General features: G+C 45.2%; 1 protein-coding gene across 1 annotated transcript; it reads right to left on the bottom strand.

Moving 5' to 3' along the window:
• Window positions 1–829: 829 nt before the first annotated feature.
• Window positions 830–19,218, bottom strand: LOC139374319 (BTB/POZ domain-containing protein KCTD3-like). Its single transcript, XM_071115350.1, is given in 20 exon segments — window positions 830–1,619; window positions 1,738–1,876; window positions 2,249–2,442; window positions 3,842–3,938; window positions 4,744–4,899; window positions 7,701–7,871; window positions 11,331–11,447; window positions 11,565–11,652; window positions 13,376–13,497; window positions 13,637–13,673; window positions 13,675–13,746; window positions 13,821–13,905; window positions 14,011–14,101; window positions 16,735–16,900; window positions 17,146–17,231; window positions 17,541–17,599; window positions 17,714–17,787; window positions 17,932–17,977; window positions 18,221–18,274; window positions 18,873–19,218. Coding segments are annotated over 20 exon segments (2,610 nt in total). The 5' UTR covers window positions 18,944–19,218; the 3' UTR covers window positions 830–934.
• Between the last annotated feature and the right edge of the window lie 950 nt (window positions 19,219–20,168).

The raw sequence follows: 20,168 nt of genomic DNA, 5'->3' as shown, positions 1-20,168 counted from the left end.
CGTTGCATCCAATGGCAGGTTACGCAAAGAGCCTCTTGTGGATTTGACAGCTCTAACGCAGTTCCACCTCCAACACCTCCAAAACCACGCTATGCGGCTGCCAATCTGATTGAATCTGCCCTTAAGACTCTAGATCCTCTCTCCATCACAGGACAGGGGGATACGTAGATTATGGCTGATGTCAAGGAAGGCACTACAAAATGTAATCCTCCTTATATTTAAAGAAACAATACCATGGAAAGTCACATTGATCTTCAGCATGAGACGTTGGTCTGTTTGGATCAGGAAGTACAGATAAAGTGATTTACTGTGTAGTGTTGAATTCATTCATGTCTAAAACACAACACACATGGCTACTGGCTACTGGTTTGGGAAAGTGACCACAAGGGGGAAATAAACGTATGTAGCACTTTGTTAACAGTCGGTAAACTACATGCATCCAACACAAGAAGTCTGAATGATGTCATGAGGGACTATTGGAACAAACATTGGAGGTGCACCCTGGCCGTGAACCCACACTCCAAGGGTGTCTCCTGGAGAGTTGGGATATGCAAAAAACACGTCCAATTCACACACAAGTATTAATACACACTTGTACATGTATGACGTTAGAACAAATATAAGCACCCACCAAATGATGTATTATTATTCATTGTGTAGCAACCAGATACCAGCAATGATGGAGATATATAAAGGGTTAAAGTCATGATCCTTAGGCTGCGGCAAGTTTCAACCTCTTGACTAAGAATATAGGGCTTTCTTTTGAGATGTCATGAGATGAAGTTGCCCTCAGACACTGATCTAAGGCCAGTTCCTCCTAATGGTTAGGCTTGTGGAGGGTTGGCTGGTCCTAGATCAGGGTTTACGGGGGTAACTTCTACCTGAGTTGACTGACAGACACAAGGAGTGTGTCTGCATCAGAGCTGTCTTTCACTCACAGGCTGCTGTCCTGATTGGCCGGCTCGCTGCACTTCCTGCGCCGGGGGGAAGTGGAGGCCAGCTTAGTGGGGGAGGGGGAGGCGGTGGAGGAGGAGTCACTGCATCCTCCCGAGGACACCCCCGAGGACAGCGAGGAGAGCTGGGGGACGGGAGGTGCCCTCTTCCTGCCCAGAAACAACCCCCCCTCAAACCCTGCCTTCCTCCTCACCTCAGACCTAGCCTCCGCCCCTGATCCAAGCCCCGCCCACTCCTCCTCCTCCAATTGGAGCCTTCGACGAATGTCTCCACCAGGGCTCTCAGGCAGTTGCCGTGGCGATTCTGTGATACCCTCAGCTGCATCGGTGTCTGTGACCACAGCAACGTTAGCAAAGACATTAGCGTAGGCGGCGTTAGTGGTTCGGCTAGCCCAGAGCTCCATGGCAGAGCCCCTCCTCCCAACCTCCTCTCCAGCCTCACACAGCGACCGGGTTCTGGCTTCTGTACCTGGGCGTGCCCCCTGTCCTGGAGCCTGTCCAGGGCTCTCCAGCAAGCCTTTCCCTAGGGAGAAGTTCTGGAAGTCTTTGTAGTTGTGGAAGGACTCTGTGCGCCGGGCTCGGGCCAGCAGTGGGCTCTCTCTGTAGGGTCGCAGAGCTCCGTAGGTGGCCGTCTCTGGAATGGGATTCTGGGCCTGCAGCTGGAGGCTGGAGAGATAAAGACAACGGGGGTCAGAGAAATAGATATAGACAGCATGAAAAAGACACAGTAGACAGACAAACGTGCACAACATAAAGAGTCAGACTCAGGGGTGTAGAGACTGACCTGGAGCAGGACTCTCAGAGATGGCTGGGCTGCAGCACCGAGGGGGCGGGGCTGATGTTGGGCGTGGCACAGCGGGAGGTGCTGAGGTCACACTGGTCCAATAGCTGAAGCAGCTCCTCTTCTGTTGGCCCGCCCACCTCTGTCAATCAAACACATTATAATTGATCAGTGTCAAACTACATGTGAAAACAAAGTGTCAATGACTAATCAAATCAAATGTTATCTGTCAAATGCAGAGAGAAAAATATAAAAAAATAACACGGGGAATAAATACACAATGAGTAGCAATATCTTCACTATATCCATGGGGTACAAGGTACTGAGTCGATGTGCAGGGGTACGAGGTAATTGAGCTAGGGGTAAAGTGACTAGGCAAAAGGATAGATAATAAACAGACTACAAGCCATAGATAGGTACAATGCCCTCAGATGCATAATGTTCCTATGCAAATGATTTGTTATCTTTTCACACAGACACACCTTTCCACTACACACACACATACTCTCCTTACCATCTTTCTTCTTCTCCTCTCCCTTGTTGGCAGTGTCCATAGCGGTGGTGAGGTCCCACATCTGAATGCTGCCATTGCCATGGCCTGTGAACAGGTACCTCCTGGGTCTAGAACCCATCCTGCTAGAACCCTCACACTCCCTAACTGTGAAACACGAGATGGTGGTCCCATCCACTGCCGCCACCTCACAGATCCTTGTGGGGACAAGCAGAACAGACCACATCAGACTGGAACAGACCGGAACTGACTGCATTCAGACCAGAACAGAGCAGCCACAGTTCTGGTAGCTCAGTATGTTGGAGCCATAGTAATAGTAAATGAATTACAATACTATAGTAATAGTAAATTAATTACAATACTACAGTAATAGTAAATTAATAGTAATTTCATAGGATTTCTATGGCTGGAGCATAGTGCTAGCAATACCTGGGTTATAGGTGGAATGTCTACTTGGACCACATTTGGTGAATTTACAGTTGAAGTTGGAAGTTTACATACACTTAGGTTGGAATCATTAAAACTCGTTTTTCAACCACTCCACAAATTTCTTGTTAAACAAACTATAGTTTTGGCAAGTTGGTTAGGACATCTACTTTGTGCATGACAAGTAATTTTTCCAACAATTGTTTACAGACAGATTATTTCACTTATAATTCACGCCTGAAGGTACCTCGTTAATCTGTACAAACAATACTACGCAAGTATAAACACCATGGGACCACGCAGCCAGACTACTGATCGTACTTTTTGGAGAAATGTCCTTTTGTCTGATGAAACAAAAATCTAACTGTTTGGCCATAATGACCATAGTTATGTTTGGAGGAAAAAGGGGGAGGCTTGCAAGCCGAAGAACACCATCCCAACCGTGTAGCATGGGGTGGCAGCATCATGTTGTGGGGGTGCTTTGCTGCAGGAGGGACTGGTGCACTTCACAAAATAGATGACATCATGAGAGAGGAAAATTATGTGGATATATTGAAGCAACATCTCAAGACATCAGTCAGAAAGTGAAAGCTTGGTTGCAAATGGGTTTTCCCAATAGACAATGACCCCAAGCATTCTTCCAAAGTTGTGGCAAAATGGCTTAAGAACAACAAAGTCAAGGTATTGGAGTGGCCATCATAAAGCCCTGACCTCAATCCTACAGAAAATGTGTGGGCAGAACTGAAAAAGCGTGTGTGAGCAAGGAGGCCTACAAACCTGACTCAGTTACACCTGCTCTGTCAGGAGGAATGGGACAAAATTCACCCAACAAATTGTGGGAAGCTTGTGGAAGGCTACCTGAAACGTTTGACCCAAGTTAAACAATTTAAAGGCAATGCTACCAAATACTAATTGAGCGTATGTAAACTTCTGACCCACTGGGAATGTGATTAAAGAAATAAAAGCTGAAATAAATCATTCTCTCTACTATTATTCTGACATTTCACATTCTTAAAATAAAGTAGTGATCCTAACTGACCTAAGACTGAGAATTTTTACAATAATTAAATGTCAGGAATTGTGAAAACGCTGGATGAAAGAGCTAAATGACCATGTTTATCAGACAAGGCTATAACATCATGATATGTGTGTATAACTGATGTGTAATACCTTTTCCCAGTGGAGGAGAGGCGAACAAACAGCTTGTTGGTGATGGGGATGACCTTCTGAATAAACACCTGCTGGTCGTCTCTCTCCCCAAATGGACCTGAGGGGAGACCACACCACCCTGGATACTGGTATCTAGACCCACCCTGGATACTGGGCTCTAGACCCACCCTGGATACTGGTATCTAGACCCACCCTGGATACTGGGCTCTAGACCCACCCTGGATACTGAGCTCTAGACCCACCCTGGATACTGGTATCTAGACCCACCCTGGATACTGGGCTCTAGACCCACCCTGGATACTGGTATCTAGACCCACCCTGGATACTGGTATCTAGACCCACCCTGGATACTGGGCTCTAGACCCACCCTGGATACTGGTATCTAGACCCACCCTGGATACTGGGCTCTAGACCCACCCCTGGATACTGGGCTCTAGACCCACCCTGGATACTGTGCTCTAGACCCACCCCGGGATACTGGGCTCTAGACCCACCCTGGATACTGGGCTCGAGACCCACCCCTGGATACTGGGCTCTAGACCCACCCTGGATACTGTGCTCTAGACCCACCCCGGGATACTGGGCTCTAGACCCACCCCTGGATACTGTGCTCTAGACCCACCCTGGATACTGGGCTCTAGACCCACCCTGGATACTGTGCTCTAGACCCACCCTGGATACTGTGCTCTAGACCCACCCCTGGATACTGGGCTCTAGACCCACCCCTGGATACTGGGCTCTAGACCCACCCTGGATACTGGGCTCTAGACCCACCCCTGGATACTGGGCTCTAGACCCACCCTGGATACTGGGCTCTAGATTTACTTTAACAATTGTCCATCCACCCCTTCCATTTACCATATCTATTCATTTCTCCTTCCCTCCCGCTCCCCCTCTCTCACCAATGTCATTGCCTGATGAGTAGCTGCCGTGGCTCTCAGTCTCCTCCAATGAGAGGATCTTAAAGGAGGCGAGGGGGGTGGAGCCAGGCTGCGTGGAGATCATGCCTCGGAACCGCGTCACTGTCCACGTACGCACATGGTTGTTGTCCGCACACACTGAAAGGAGACAAAACACACACCCACGGACAGACGAGAGACACACAATGTATATGAAACACAGCCAGACCCACCCTGGAGCCAGACCCACCCTGGAGCCAGACCCACTCTGGAGCCAGACCCACTCTGGAGCCAGACCCACTCTGGAGCCAGACCCACTCTGGAGCCAGACCCACTCTGGAGCCAGACCCACCCTGGAGCCAGACCCACTCTGGAGCCAGACCCACTCTGGAGCCAGACCCACTCTGGAGCCAGACAACTCTGGAGCCAGACCCACTCTGGAGCCAGACCCACCCTGGAGCCAGACCCACCCTGGAGCCAGACCCACTCTGGAGCCAGACAGCTCTGGAGCCAGACCCACCCTGGAGCCAGACCCACCCTGGAGCCAGACAACTCTGGAGCCAGACCCACCCTGGAGCCAGACCCACCCTGGAGCCAGACCCACCCTGGAGCCAGACCCACTCTGGAGACAGACGACTCTGGAGCCAGACCCACCCTGGAGCCAGACCCACCCTGGAGCCAGACAACTCTGGAGCCAGACCCTCCCTGGAGCCAGACCCACCCTGGAGCCAGACCCACTCTGGATCCAGATCCACCCTGGAGCCAGAGCCACTCTGGAGACAGACGACTCTGGAGCCAGACCCACTCTGGAGCCAGACCCACTCTGGAGCCAGACAACTCTGGAGCCAGACCCACCCTGGAGCCAGACCCACCCTGGAGCCAGACCCACCCTGGAGCCAGACCCACTCTGGAGCCAGACAACTCTGGAGCCAGACCCACCCTGGAGCCAGACCCACCCTGGAGCCAGACCCACTCTGGAGCCAGACCCACTCTGGAGCCAGACCCACTCTGGAGCCAGACAACTCTGGAGCCAGACCCACCCTGGAGCCAGACCCACCCTGGAGCCAGACCCACCCTGGAGCCAGACCCACCCTGGAGCCAGACCCACCCTGGAGCCAGACAACTCTGGAGCCAGACCCACCCTGGAGCCAGACCCACTCTGGAGCCAGACCCACCCTGGAGCCAGACCCACTCTGGAGACAGACGACTCTGGAGCCAGACCCACTCTGGAGCCAGACAACTCTGGAGCCAGACCCACCCTGGAGCCAGACCCACTTTGGAGCCAGACCCACCCTGGAGCCAGACAACTCTGGAGCCAGACCCACTCTGGAGCCAGACCCACTCTGGAGCCAGACCCACTCTGGAGCCAGACAACTCTGGAGCCAGACCCACTCTGGTGCCAAACAACTCTGGAGCCAGACCCACTCTGGAGCCAGACCCACTCTGGAGCCAGACAACTCTGGAGCCAGACCCACCCTGAATACATACAGATATATCATCATCATCATCATCGTTATTTTCTTATCCCGCTTCCATAATAACTAGTGCTGAGCGATTAACTGAAATGTCGGTAATTTGACAGATGTCGGTTTAATTATTTGAATTCCATTTTTTCTTTTTTTCTTTCTGTGAGCTCAATGTGCACATTGCACACTTTATCTAGAGATAAATCAGATCAAGCCGAACTGTGTGATGTAGTAGGAAGTTGTAGTTTACAACAGGCCAATATTCTACATAGTTTAGCGTAGAAAACGTGATAATCAACTACAATGACCATAATCCATTGCGCGCCTAAGTGTCCGGTCTGTGTTTCTTTTACGCCTGCAACGGAAGAGAGAAGAATGCGAGATCAGAAGGGGATAAATAGAGAGCAGTTGCTTCAACAGGTATTTCTACCTGAAAACACTGTACATGATCTAAGTGCATCCCACTGCTGTCTTTTCTCTTTATTATTGGATGTAAATGATTTATTTTAAAATATACTGAACAAAAATATGAATGCAACATGCAACCCTATCAACAGCATACCACCCTGCATCCCACTGCTGGCTTGCTTCTGAAGCTAAGCTGGGTTGCTTCTGAAGCTAAGTAGGGTTTGTCCTGGATGGGAGACCAGATGCTGAAGGAAGAGGTGTTGGAGGGCCAGTAGGAGGCACTCTTTCCTCAGGTCTAAAAAAATATCCCAATGCCCCAGGGCAGTGATTGGGGTCATAGGGTGCTGTCTTTTGGATGGGATGTTAAATGGGTGTCCTGACTCTCTGTGGTCACTAAAGATCCCGTGGCACTTATCGTAAAAGTAAGGGTGTTAACCCCAGGTGTCCTGGCTAAATTCCCAATCTGGCCCTCATACCATCATGGCCACCTAATCATCCCCAGCTCATTCATCCCCCTCCTCTCCCCTGTAACTATTCCCCAGGTCGTTGCTATAAACGATAATTTGTTCTCAGTCAACTTACCTTGTAAAATAAAATAAAAAGTGATTGATAGTTGGTATTCAGCAGTCATAAAAATATGCCTTTATTTACTTTGAAGAACTACTAAAATAGTGATTTTGATTGGCAGCAGCTCTATAGAGATGAGGAGTTTGAATTAAATAATAAAGTAATCAAATAAAACAAATGTAATATACACCACTGAAATATATGATTAAAGTAATGTGAATAAATGATGGTTAATAAGTGTAATCAGTAATGGGCAGTCACTACTATCATGGGACTTTTATTCATTGTTTTATTGTGTTACAGCATTCAATCCACATAATGCATAGTTCTTTTAATTCTGTTTTTAATTTTTTTATCAAAACCGAATCGAAAATCGTGATTATTTTTGTAATAATCGAACCAAAACCGAACAGACCTCAAAAAGAGGACCTCAAAAACAGACCTAATTATGTTTTTTAATCATTCAGCACTAATAACTCGGCTCAAATATATCACACTATTTCCCTTGTCCCTTGTTACCTGAGACCAGGTGTTTCTCAGAGAGCATGATCTTGGTGACAGGGGAGCGGTGGACAGTGAAGGTCTGGAAGAGCTGAGGTCCAGAGCCTACTGTCTCAGGGTGTTGGACTATAACCCACACTGCTCCAGAACTGGTCCCATACGCCATCTCTATCCAGTTACCACTCACACCTAGGGAGAGAGAGAGCAGAGACAACGAGATAAACTCCCATACAAAACATTAAGAACACCTGCTCTTTCCATGACAGACTGACCAGGTGACAGTTATGATCCCTTATTGATGTCACTTGTTAATTAAATCCACTTCAATCAGTGTACATGAAGGGAAGGAGACAGGTTAAAGAATGATTTTTAAGGCTTGAGACATGGATTGTATATGTGTGCCATTCTTAGGGTGAATGGGTAAGACAAAAGATTTAAATGTCTTTGAATGGGGTATGGTAGTAGGTGCCAGGCACACCGGTTTTTCAAGAACTGAGTTTTTCACGCTCAACAGTTTCCTGTGTGAATAAAGAACGGTTCACCACCCAAATGACATCTAGCCAACTTGACACAACTGTGGGAAGCATTGGAGTCAACATGGGCGAGCATCCCTGTGGAACGCTTTCCACACCTTGTCGAGTCCATGCCCGCATCCCTGTGGAACGCTTTCCACACCTTGTCGAGTCCATGCCCCAACAAATTGAACCGAGGGGGGGGGGGTGCAATTCAGTATTAGGAAGATGTTCCTCATGTTTGGTGTACTTAGTGTACACAGGCTTCAAACAGCTGAAATTACAATATTTTTGGTTATGGAAAATATATTTCACAGTGGTTTAGATGGTGCAATGATTCTCTTCCCAATGACTGTTTGCTTTGTCACAAACTGAAATTAGGCAAAATATTATTAATTTTAGCAACCAGGAAATGTCACAAAAACGCAAAAACACAACATAGAAAACGGAACATAGACAACCCATCCAACTCACGCCCTGACCATACTAAAACAAAGACATAACAAAGGAACTAAGGTCAGAACGTGACAATCTGCTCGTGGTGGCACAACACCTTTTTAAGAGACTTTATGTCCGAGTGCTTAGTTTACAGAAAAATACCACCTCAAATGCATATGCACACAAACTGATCCACCGAATGAACCTTATCATCACACGGAGATCTAGAATCCAAGTTCTTAAAAACTTCTTCAGGATTAGTGGGTCCCCTGAAGGACGGTTGAGCTAACGTAGGCTAATGTGATTAGCATGAGGTTGTAAGTGACAAGAACATTTCCCAGGACATAGACATATCTGATGTTGGCAGAAAGCTTAAATTCTTGTTAATCTAACTGTACTGTCCAATTTACAGTAGCTATTACAGTGAAAGAATATCAAGCTATTGTTTGAGGAGAGTGCACAGTTTTGAACATGAAAAGGTATTATTAAACAAATTAGGCACATTTGGGCAGTCTTGGCACAACATTTTGAACAGAAATGCAATGGTTCATTGGATCAGTCTAAAGCGTTGCACATACACTGCTGCCAAATAGTGGCCAAAATCTAAATTGCATCTGGGCTGGAATAATACATTATGGCCTTTCTCTTGCATTTCAAAGATTGTATTATCTTGTACCATATCTAATGTGTTATATTCTCCTACATTCTTTTCACATTTCCACAAACTTCAAAGTGTTTCCTTTCAAATGGTACCAAGAATATGCATATCCTTGCTTCAGGGCCTGAGCTACAGGCAGTTAGATTTGGGTATGTCATTTTAGGCAAAAATTGAAAAAAGGGGCCGATCCTTAAGAGAACTCCATGGACGCCCTGACCGATATGTGACCACTTAGTTACTGTGCTGTCCTTTCTGCACCAATAATCAATTAAAATAACCCTCATCAATACCTGTTGCCTACGTCTAATAGTCCTACTCATCACTAGGGCAGCAGACATCCTAGCGGTTGAGAACGTTGGGCCAGTACGTGAAAAACCTGATCGAGGCACTTAACCCTAATTGCTCCTGTAAGTCGATCCGGATAAGGGCGTCCGCTAAATGACAAATGTAAAATAACTTATTATTATTACAAATAGAAGATTATCACTTCCAACAATGGTGCTTGTTTAGTAAAGTTAAATCAGAGCTGAATCAATGTCTCGCAAGATCACAATGATTTATTAGTAATTTACATAACAGAACCGAATATAATAGCATACAGTGCATTCGGAAAGTATTCAGACCCCTTGACTTTTTCCACATTGTTACATTAGTCTTATTCTAAAATGGATGAAATACATATGTTCCTCATCAATCTACAAAACAGTTTTTTAGATTTTTTAGCAAATTGAAAAAATTTAATAAAACAGAAATACCTTATTTACATAAGTATTCAGAACCTTTGATATGAGACTCAAATTAGAGTTCTGGTGCATCCTGTTTCCATTGATCATCCTTGAGATGTTTCTACAACTTGATTGGAGTCCACCTGTGGTAAATTCAATTGATTGTAAGGCACACACCTGTCTATATAAGGTCCCATGGTTGAAAGTGCCATGCCGGCCATACTGAGCAATAGGGAGAGAAGGGCCTTGGTCAGGGAGGTGACCAAAAACATGATGGTCACTCAGAGAGCTCCAGAGTTTCTCTGTGGAGATGGGCGAGCCTTCCAGAAAGACAACCATCTCTGCAGCACTCCACCAATCAGGCCTTTATGGTAGAGTGGCCAGACGGAAGACACTCCTCACTTAAAGGTATGACAGCCCACTTGGGGTTTGCCAAAAGGCACTTAAAGGACACTCAGACCATGAGAAACAATATTTGGAGCAATATACAAAGAGATCCTTGATGAAAACCTGCTCCAGAGCGCTCAGGACCTCAGACTGGGGCAAAGGTTCACCTTCCAACAGGACAACGACTCTAAGCACACAGCCAAGACAACGCAGGAGTGGTTTCGGGACAAGTCTGACTGTTCTTGAGTGGCCCAGCCAGAGCCCAGACTTGAACCCAATCGAACATCTCTGGGCAGAACTGAAAATAGCTGTACAGCGACGTGAGTGATTGAGAATACTGTGAGAATACGTCACAATCATTGCTAAGAAAGGCTGAACTCAAATAATATATTTCTTTATTTTTTTACATTTTACCCCTTTTTTTCCCCAATTTCGTGGTATCCAATTGTTTTAGTAGCTACTATCTTGTCTCATCGCTACAACTCCCGTACGAAGGTTGAGATTCATGCGTCCTCCGATACACAACCCAACCAAGCAAGCCGCACTGCTTTTTAACACAGCGCGCATCCAACCTGGAAACAAACCACCAATGTGTCGGAGGAAACACCGTGCACCTGGCAACCTTGGTTAGCGTGCACTGCGCCCGGCCCGCCACAGGAGTCGCTGGTGCGCGATGAGACAAGGATATCCCTACCGACCAAGCCCTCCCTAACCCGGACGACGCTGGGCCAATTGTGCGTCGCCCCACGGACCTCCCGGTCACGGCCGGTTGCGACAGAGCCTGGGCTCAGGGTCTCTGGTGGCACAGCTGGCGCTGCAGTACAGCGCCCTTAACCACTGCGCCACCCAGGAGGCCCAAATAATATATTTCAGTCTTCGTTGGTGTGTGTGCATGCGTGTTTGAGAATGTATCTGTGTATGTACTCACTGGTCTTGGGTGTGAAGTAGACACTGAGGGCAGTTATGGCATCGTCAGATGGGTCGTGGTACAGTTCTGTCACCAACAGATCATTATCCTTCATCCTCAAAGGAAACTTCTGCATGTCTGTGTGAGTGAGTGAGTGAGTGAGTGAGTGAGAGAGAGAGAGAGAGAGAGAGAGAGAGCATATGAAACCAAGAAAGGCTGGGGTCATTTCCATTTCAATTCAGGTAGTGTGTGTACCTATATAGTAAATGGATCCGTTGTTGCAACCCAGAAGCAGGAAGGAGCCAGCTGTGTCACAGCTGGTGATGGGAACTACGTCTTGCACCTGATGGAGAGAAAAGAAAGGGTTAAACTCTCTCCCTTTCTCATACACACAATGTCAAACACATACAGTGCCTTGCGAAAGTATTCGGCCCCCTTGAACTTTGCAACCTTTTGCCACATTTCAGGCTTCAAACATAAAGATATAAAACTGTATTTTTTTGTGAAGAATCAACAACAAGTGGGACACAATCATGAAGTGGAACGACATTTATTGGATATTTCAAACTTTTTTAACAAATAAAAAACTGAAAAATTGGGCGTGCAAAATTATTCAGCCCCCTTAAGTTAATACTTTGTAGCGCCACCTTTTGCTGCGATTACAGCTGTAAGTCGCTTGGGGTATGTCTCTATCAGTTTTGCACATCGAGAGACTGACATTTTTTCCCATTCCTCCTTGCAAAACAGCTCGAGCTCAGTGAGGTTGGATGGAGAGCATTTGTGAACAGCAGTTTTCAGTTCTTTCCACAGATTCTCGATTGGATTCAGGTCTGGACTTTGACTTGGCCATTCTAACACCTGGATATGTTTATTTTTGAACCATTCCATTGTAGATTTTGCTTTATGTTTTGGATCATTGTCTTGTTGGAAGACAAATCTCCGTCCCAGTCTCAGGTCTTTTGCAGACTCCATCAGGTTTTCTTCCAGAATGGTCCTGTATTTGGCTCCATCCATCTTCCCATCAATTTTAACCATCTTCCCTGTCCCTGCTGAAGAAAAGCAGGCCCAAACCATGATGCTGCCACCACCATGTTTGACAGTGGGGATGGTGTGTTCAGCTGTGTTGCTTTTACGCCAAACATAACGTTTTGCATTGTTGCCAAAAAGTTCAATTTTGGTTTCATCTGACCAGAGCACCTTCTTCCACATGTTTGGTGTGTCTCCCAGGTGGCTTGTGGCAAACTTTAAACGACACTTTTTATAGATATCTTTAAGAAATGGCTTTCTTCTTGCCACTCTTCCATAAAGGCCAGATTTGTGCAATATACGGCTGATTGTTGTCCTATGGACAGAGTCTCCCACCTCAGCTGTAGATCTCTGCAGTTCATCCAGAGTGATCATGGGCCTCTTGGCTGCATCTCTGATCAGTCTTCTCCTTGTATGAGCTGAAAGTTTAGAGGGACGGCCAGGTCTTGGTAGATTTTCAGTGGTCTGATACTCCTTCCATTTCAATATTATCGCTTGCACAGTGCTCCTTGGGATGTTTAAAGCTTGGGAAATATTTTTGTATCCAAATCCGGCTTTAAACTTCTTCACAACAGTATCTCGGATCTGCCTGGTGTGTTCCTTGTTCTTCATGATGCTCTCTGCGCTTTTAACGGACCTCTGAGACTATCATAGTGCAGGTGCATTTATACGGAGACTTGATTACACACAGGTGGATTGTATTTATCATCATTAGTCATTTAGGTCAACATTGGATCATTCAGAGATCCTCACTGAACTTCTGGAGAGAGTTTGTTGCACTGAAAGTAAAGGGGCTGAATAATTTTGCACGCCCAATTTTTCAGTTTTTGATATGTTAAAAAAGTTTGAAATATCCAATAAATGTCGTTCCACTTCATGATTGTGTCCCACTTGTTGTTGATTCTTCACAAAAAAATACAGTTTTATATCTTTATGTTTGAAGCCTGAAATGTGGCAAAAGGTCGCAAAGTTCAAGGGGGCCGAATACTTTCGCAAGGCACTGTACATACCCACTTCCAATGGCACACAGCCCCACACACCCTATGTTGCCAATGCTGTGTGACAGCGTTCCAGACCCCCACCTTCCCCATGTGACTGGTGGCCACTAGCTGGTTCCCAATGAAGAATAGATGATCTACTGGTACACCCAGACTAAACACACCTGGAGAGAGCGAGGGATAGATAGAACAGAGACAGAGAGGGGGGGGGGGGGCGAGAGAGAGGAGGGGATAGAGTGAGTCAATAACACACACACAAACATGTCTCTCTTCGTCACAATCTCTCAAACACACGCCCCCTACCTATCTCGTTGCCGCTCCCTCCGTCCTGGATGGATGCTCCAGAGGATGATGTTGCTATCGGAGGCGGCTGCCACCATCTTGTCCTTATCGCCATGGGGACCGCCTACCACCTTAAAAAGAATACATATGATAGATAACGCAACTTTCAGGACAATCCATTGTGATTATAGCAGTACAACAGTACCTTGGCGTTGAGAGCGATTCTCTCAATGGACCAGTCCAGATAGGGGCTAGAAAACACCTGCTGCCACCCTGACGACTCCTTTATCCTGGAGTGGAGAATACACACACGTTAGTACACACACTGAAGATTCATAATCTATCAATAATATCAACTCCGAGTGGATGGATCCAACTACAAAGGCCAGAGTTACCTGTAACAGATGACAAAGTGTGTATAAGCCACTACGATCCAGTTATGATGTCCAGCTACAATCAGCACCTTCCTAGGATCCACCACAGCACCTGGAAACATAACATAGTACTTGACTAACTGCCTGGACACACACAGTGCTGTACAATGTACAGGTAACTGTACAGAGTATATTGTATATAGTACAAAGTATATTGAAAGCAGGTGCATTCACACAGGTGAAAATATCTTCCCATCATGCTTAGAGTCAAGTATAAAAATGCTAGGCAGGCCATTATTTTGGCTACCATGGCTATGCCTCCACAGAATGACAATGTCACTAATTGTTTGATGAGCCTGAAAACGATGTAAATCATCTGTCACTGCGCCTGAGACAGCATTTTCCACCACCTTCAACAAAACACCAAATTATGGAATTTCTCATGGAAGAATGGTGTCACTTTATTTTGTCAGTTACCTGGTTTGGGTAGGCCGGTGCTGGTACCATTTTCCCCTACTTTTTATGCTAGACATGCGCTGTACATTACCATGATTGTGCAATAGTGCTTACGAATGCAATGTGATTTTTAGAATCTGTGCATGACCATGTAAAATGTATTTGGGTGAGGGTGTCAACAAAATGTTATGTCATCAATATAATTCATAGAATAATTAAGTTCTGTGCGTACTACACTAAGAGCCCTGTCATGGTCTCTGACCAGCTTAAACCGGCTGTGGCTCTAACACACACACACACACACACACACACACACACACACACACACACACACACACACACACCATCTCAGAACTAGGTTAACTGGGAGCTTTTGACTGTGGTGCTTCTTACCCCCATCCAGACAGTGTCTGTTAACTCCAGCTGTAACGCAGCCACACACACACAAACATGCACACACCAAGGTTTCCGTTGGGAAAATGTGGCTCCGGACATTTTAATTTACTGGACATTTGAGACATTGACCAGAACCATACGCATTGGATGCGTAACCTGGTTAGGGTGTCCACCCACAGTGCAAAGAATGATGTAAATCACATTTAGAATATGTACATTCATATTAACAGAACATGCAAGTCTAGGATACAATGATATGCGGTCCTTACCTAATTCTGATGTGCACTTTGAACATGTTAGAATAACTGTCCACATATGCTTTTCCTCATCCAACAAGACAAGTAGCAAAACAACTAACTTATGTCAATCTACTATAGTAGAAAGGTTTAGGCTACCTATTCTATTGGTCAGCTTTTTAAGAAAGAAATAGCCGATTCCAAACAGACTCTGGGTCAGTTATAGACAGATCCCAAATTCATACAACCAGTAGGCCTAGGCTACATAAACAAACAATACATTTTAAAAGCAACGAGTCTGATGCAACAGATCAGAACTTGTAGCTTAAAATGTTGATAAACTATTATTTATTCACATTATAAGCGCAGCAATGCACACAAGGCAGGAGGCTACGCGTGAATGTTCGTTCCAAAATGCAATTAGCGGGACAATACAGTTGTCAAAATGGCACTGCACATGCGAGCTCTTTCATGTGACAGAGATGAAAATATTTGTTATAAATTTAGAAAGAGAAGATCTAATAGGCTACTTTGAAGCAAGTTAAGACATGCCTCATAATACTGTATTAAAACATTCAGGTTTCAAACAATTAAGTGCATGTTTTCAAAAATGCATACTGCCTCCAGCACACTGTAAAGTGGTGTGTGACGCGCTGATCAAGCCTGCCTTCCATTGCTGATTGATGCCACGTTCAAAACAACTGAGAACTCGGAAATGTCAGACTTCCGAGCGTTCAAGACAACTGAGAAAAAAACGAGCTCCGAATAGGAAAAATCTTTTTGAACGGTCATCCAACTCGGAATTTCAACTCGGAAACTCTGGCCTCTTTCTAGAGTTCTGACTTTCTGAACTAATTCCAACTCGGAAACTCTGGCCTCTTTCTAGAGCTCTGACTTTCCAAACTAATTCCAACTCGGAAACTCTGGCCTCTTTCTAGAGCTCTGACTTTCTGAACTAATTCCAACTCGGAAACTCTGGCCTCTTTCTAGAGCTCTGACTTTCCAAACTAATTCCAACTCGGAAACTCTGGCCTCTTTTTAGAGCTCTGACTTTCTGAACTAATTCCAACTCGGAAACTCTGGCCTCTTTCTAGAGCTCTGACTTTCCGAACTGAAGATCACTGACGTCATGATTTGACCTCGTATTTTCCCAGTTGTGTTGAAAGCACCACAAGATGCTGCAGCAGCTCAGCGTGGTCGAACAGATTTTCAACTCAAAGGCTCTGCATTTGTATGCTGTACACGTGTGATAAGATAAATAACAAATATACTGTGCACACAAGCCAATTTAATTTCATACAATTATGCAAATGACCTATAGACCGATAAGCATGACTAGTCAAATGTATTTCCATAGACTGGTATTTCCATCAGTGAATAGGCTAAAATGCATTATTTCGCCCCAATTTTATTTATCGGCTTTTCTAAAAACATTTTTGGGGACAAAAGTCGGCAATTACAGGCTAACGGAAACCCTGGCACACACACACACAGCCCATCTCCTGACCAATGGTAGGACTGAGTATTCTGATTGCTCGTTAAACAGGCACACAGTGTTCTAATGAGTCTGGGGAGTAGAACAGCCCAGCTCCAGCACTGCTCCATGCCTCATTACACACATCCTTGTTTTTTAACCCTTAACTGCCCCCCTGCTTACCCAGTCTGTGTGGCGCCTCGGCTCCAGGGGTTCCGGGAAGAGAGGTGTGGGGGGGGCAGGTTTGGGGGAACCCCCCTTCTGCTCTGCTAGGACCAGGCCGATCCTCAGCGGCAAGGCCAGAGGCTGCAGGGGTGGGGCTGGAGTTACGGGCTGGGAGAAGCACATTCTTTAATCCACCAATCAACCAACCAACTCATGAAACAATACATCAAATTCTACATTACTAACACATTTTTATAAATGTCAAAGATACCAAAAGTACAAAGACAAAACTAACACTAGAAAGAGCGTCACTAGAGCACTTATATTTCCCTTGTAAACAAACAGAGGAATAGAGAGAGAGTACAATGTCCTGTAATTCACCTGTGCCAGAGGATGCAGAATTCTAGGTAAGAGGAGTTGTGGGAATACAGTACCTGGAGGGGGAAGGTATCCATGGAACAGAACACTGCCACAGCACGAACGTTCTATTTCCTCACACAGCAGCAACCTCCTCACTGAAGACAGCCACCACAACACAAGAGACAGATATTCAGAAATACTTCAGAAACCAAACATAATTATGCCACCAAATCAGCACTTCGTGTCAGTTTTATATTGTATATTTTATGTAGGTAGTATAATGTATCTGATAGCTAATAGGTAAGTGGACAAGGGAAAACTATAAAGTGATTATTATTTGTGTTTTTCCCCAGATTAGCTAAAGACATGAAGTGAGAAATATAGCAAATAAATAACTATGTAATACCATAGTAATACCAGATAGTAGCATAGTAATTATTAAATTTAGTGCATGGAGGCCATACCTAATGGCGTTATCCCATAAAACTCAGCTTCATGGCGGAGAATGTTAATGTTTACCCCCCTACGAAGAGAAGCGAACATCAGTCAAGACCTAACCTGGCCCAATATGCTTCCCCATAATGTAGACTATATACACATATTGACCTTGTATGTAAGGAAGGTCAGGTATTTTTACCTTAAGTCTAACTCTTTGGTTCGAAGGAAATTCAAGATGGGCGCAAAGGCTGTTGGGTCCCTGTCAATAAATATCTAGAGGACAAGAGGGACATTTAGAATCATGTTGTTTTTCTTTTGGGGGGGGGGATAAATACCATTGGTACAGTAATATCACTGTATAAAAGAGCATAAGAGAGTAGATCTGTGGAATGTTTAGTAGAAAGACTCAGAACTCACAGCTCCAGTTTCATCCAGTAGAGATGATATTCTCCCACTCAGCAAACTGAAACACACACAGGCACATACACACACTTAACCTCTTGCTCTAGTTAGCCATAAAAAGCTAATCTCAGCTTTCGCTCTGGCTTTATCTCAACTGTGGGGCAATCCTGTAGTCCTGTTTGATACACTGTACATTACCAAAATTGATTCGCTGGGAGATAAACATGAAGTGAACTGGGTCACCTTTCCAGAGCTGTAGCCAGATCACATCTTAGCAGAGATAGAGATGTGTGGATTGACCCACCTTGAAAAGAAAGAGTCTGGGATCCACATGAGAGTCTGTCTAGAGGTGCTGAACCTGAGGAAGGAGAGGATATACCTAAGATCACACCGATTCAGACATATCATGACAACGCAAAATGAATGAGATTCAATAACAGTGGATTGTATTGTACAATACTACTATTTTCACGTTTTTCATCATATTCATCCAGAGATACACAAGCCCAGGTGTAGGATATCACCACATATTGTATTCCTATGTCCAAGCCAAGGTGGGATCATGTTACAGATCAATACACACATACATTATGGAAAGTGTTTAATGTGGGATATCATGCTTGGGTAATTAATATGCTGCTGCTAACACATATGTGACTGGAACACCGTCAATAATTTGGGGAATTTACTACACATTGTTCAGACATATCCTAAAATACGTTTTGCAACAATGTAAACATGCATTGACAATGCGGGCGCGTGTGTTGCGTGCTTTTCGTGCATTTTATCGCAGCCCGTATTCCATGTTATCGTCTGCGACATCATATCAACCTAAAAAGAACGACCAAGCCGTCTGTCTGCCTGTTCGAGTCTGTTAATACTATCCTGCCCTCCCTGAGAGCAAGCACATTGACAGTTATTTTAGACTGAATTGGTCGATTTAAACGATGTAATACCGTGTCCCACCAACGTTCAGTTGGATAATTTCTCCCATCCCAGATGTTAAATTGTTGCCATTCGCGGCCATGTTTCCACCCCGTCCCGTGCGCGTGGGTTACTCGTAGCCAGGAGGAGCTGTAGTTTCCAGTACGTTGTAGCAATCTCCAGTTTCCCCACTTCGGCTCCTCGCTCCCCCGCGTCCTTCCAAGCCTCCATAAAATATTTCACTTCCAAACAGCAACTGAAATTCTCCCTGCATACATAACCTAGCATAAACTACAGCTATGTGTAACCTTGTGGTAATGGTCAGGCGCGTCTAATTTTGCTGTATTCACCGATATACTGGTTCCTATAGATCCATGTGTGTTTTTAGTGGCGTGTATTTTAGGGTTCTGGTCAGTTTTCTGTGTGGTGCGGTGACTCGATGCTGTGATCTTCTTACATGAGGTATAATGGCGGTTGGCATCCAATATGTTGCATTACCGCCCCCAACTGAACTATAGTATAAATCCATTACACGTTGTAATACATCGTGGGAAAAGGGGAAACGGGAAAAATGTAATAAAACATATTTTTAATTACCATACCAACTAAACCTACACTCATTAAAACCCACCACCTTATTCCACTAATTGAATCTGATCCTACCCCAGGCCAACGACCTGGAAGGAAGGGACACCACCAGTCAACACACCCTGAAACTCTTCTGAAGTCAAATCTCGTACACCCAAGTACTTCTCAGCTGCTGCCAAAACAACATCTATTTTCTGTAATTTACTTTCCATTTCTGCGGTACAGTTGATAACCATTGCTACAGAATGAACGCTAAGAAGCGAACCTTACTGAAGCATATATAACTCATAGGCCCGTCCCTCTGTGCTGGCACAAATCTACTACTCAGAAGGATCCTCTCAGCATAACTCACCCTTGACCCATCTTCCTCTACTTTCTTCACTGCCTCGGCATACAACACCTGCCTCAGCATACAACACGTGCACTTCCGATCTCCAGCAACATTGACACACAACTTTTACCACTGAAACTACACAATCCTTTGTCTCATGCCCTCCTGCACACTTCTCACATCTTGTAATCTCCCTCCTAAACACTGGTGCAACATGACCATAAACGTAGTACCTGAAACACAGCAGTGGATTTTCCACTAAAGATCTAACAGGATAACTGAAATATCCTAACATTACTTTGTCAGGTAAAGACTCTGATTCAAAACTCAAAACGCACAGAGCGCCCACTCCCTCTGGGCGGAAGAAACACAAACTTCACAAGTCCACTTCAGCTTACCTTCACCGATT

The sequence above is a fragment of the Oncorhynchus clarkii genome, chromosome 19 (assembly GCF_045791955.1).
Source record: "Oncorhynchus clarkii lewisi isolate Uvic-CL-2024 chromosome 19, UVic_Ocla_1.0, whole genome shotgun sequence".
NCBI lineage: Eukaryota > Metazoa > Chordata > Actinopteri > Salmoniformes > Salmonidae > Oncorhynchus > Oncorhynchus clarkii.
Note: the sequence above shows the minus strand (reverse complement) of the source record. Positions and strands in the feature narration are given on the sequence as shown.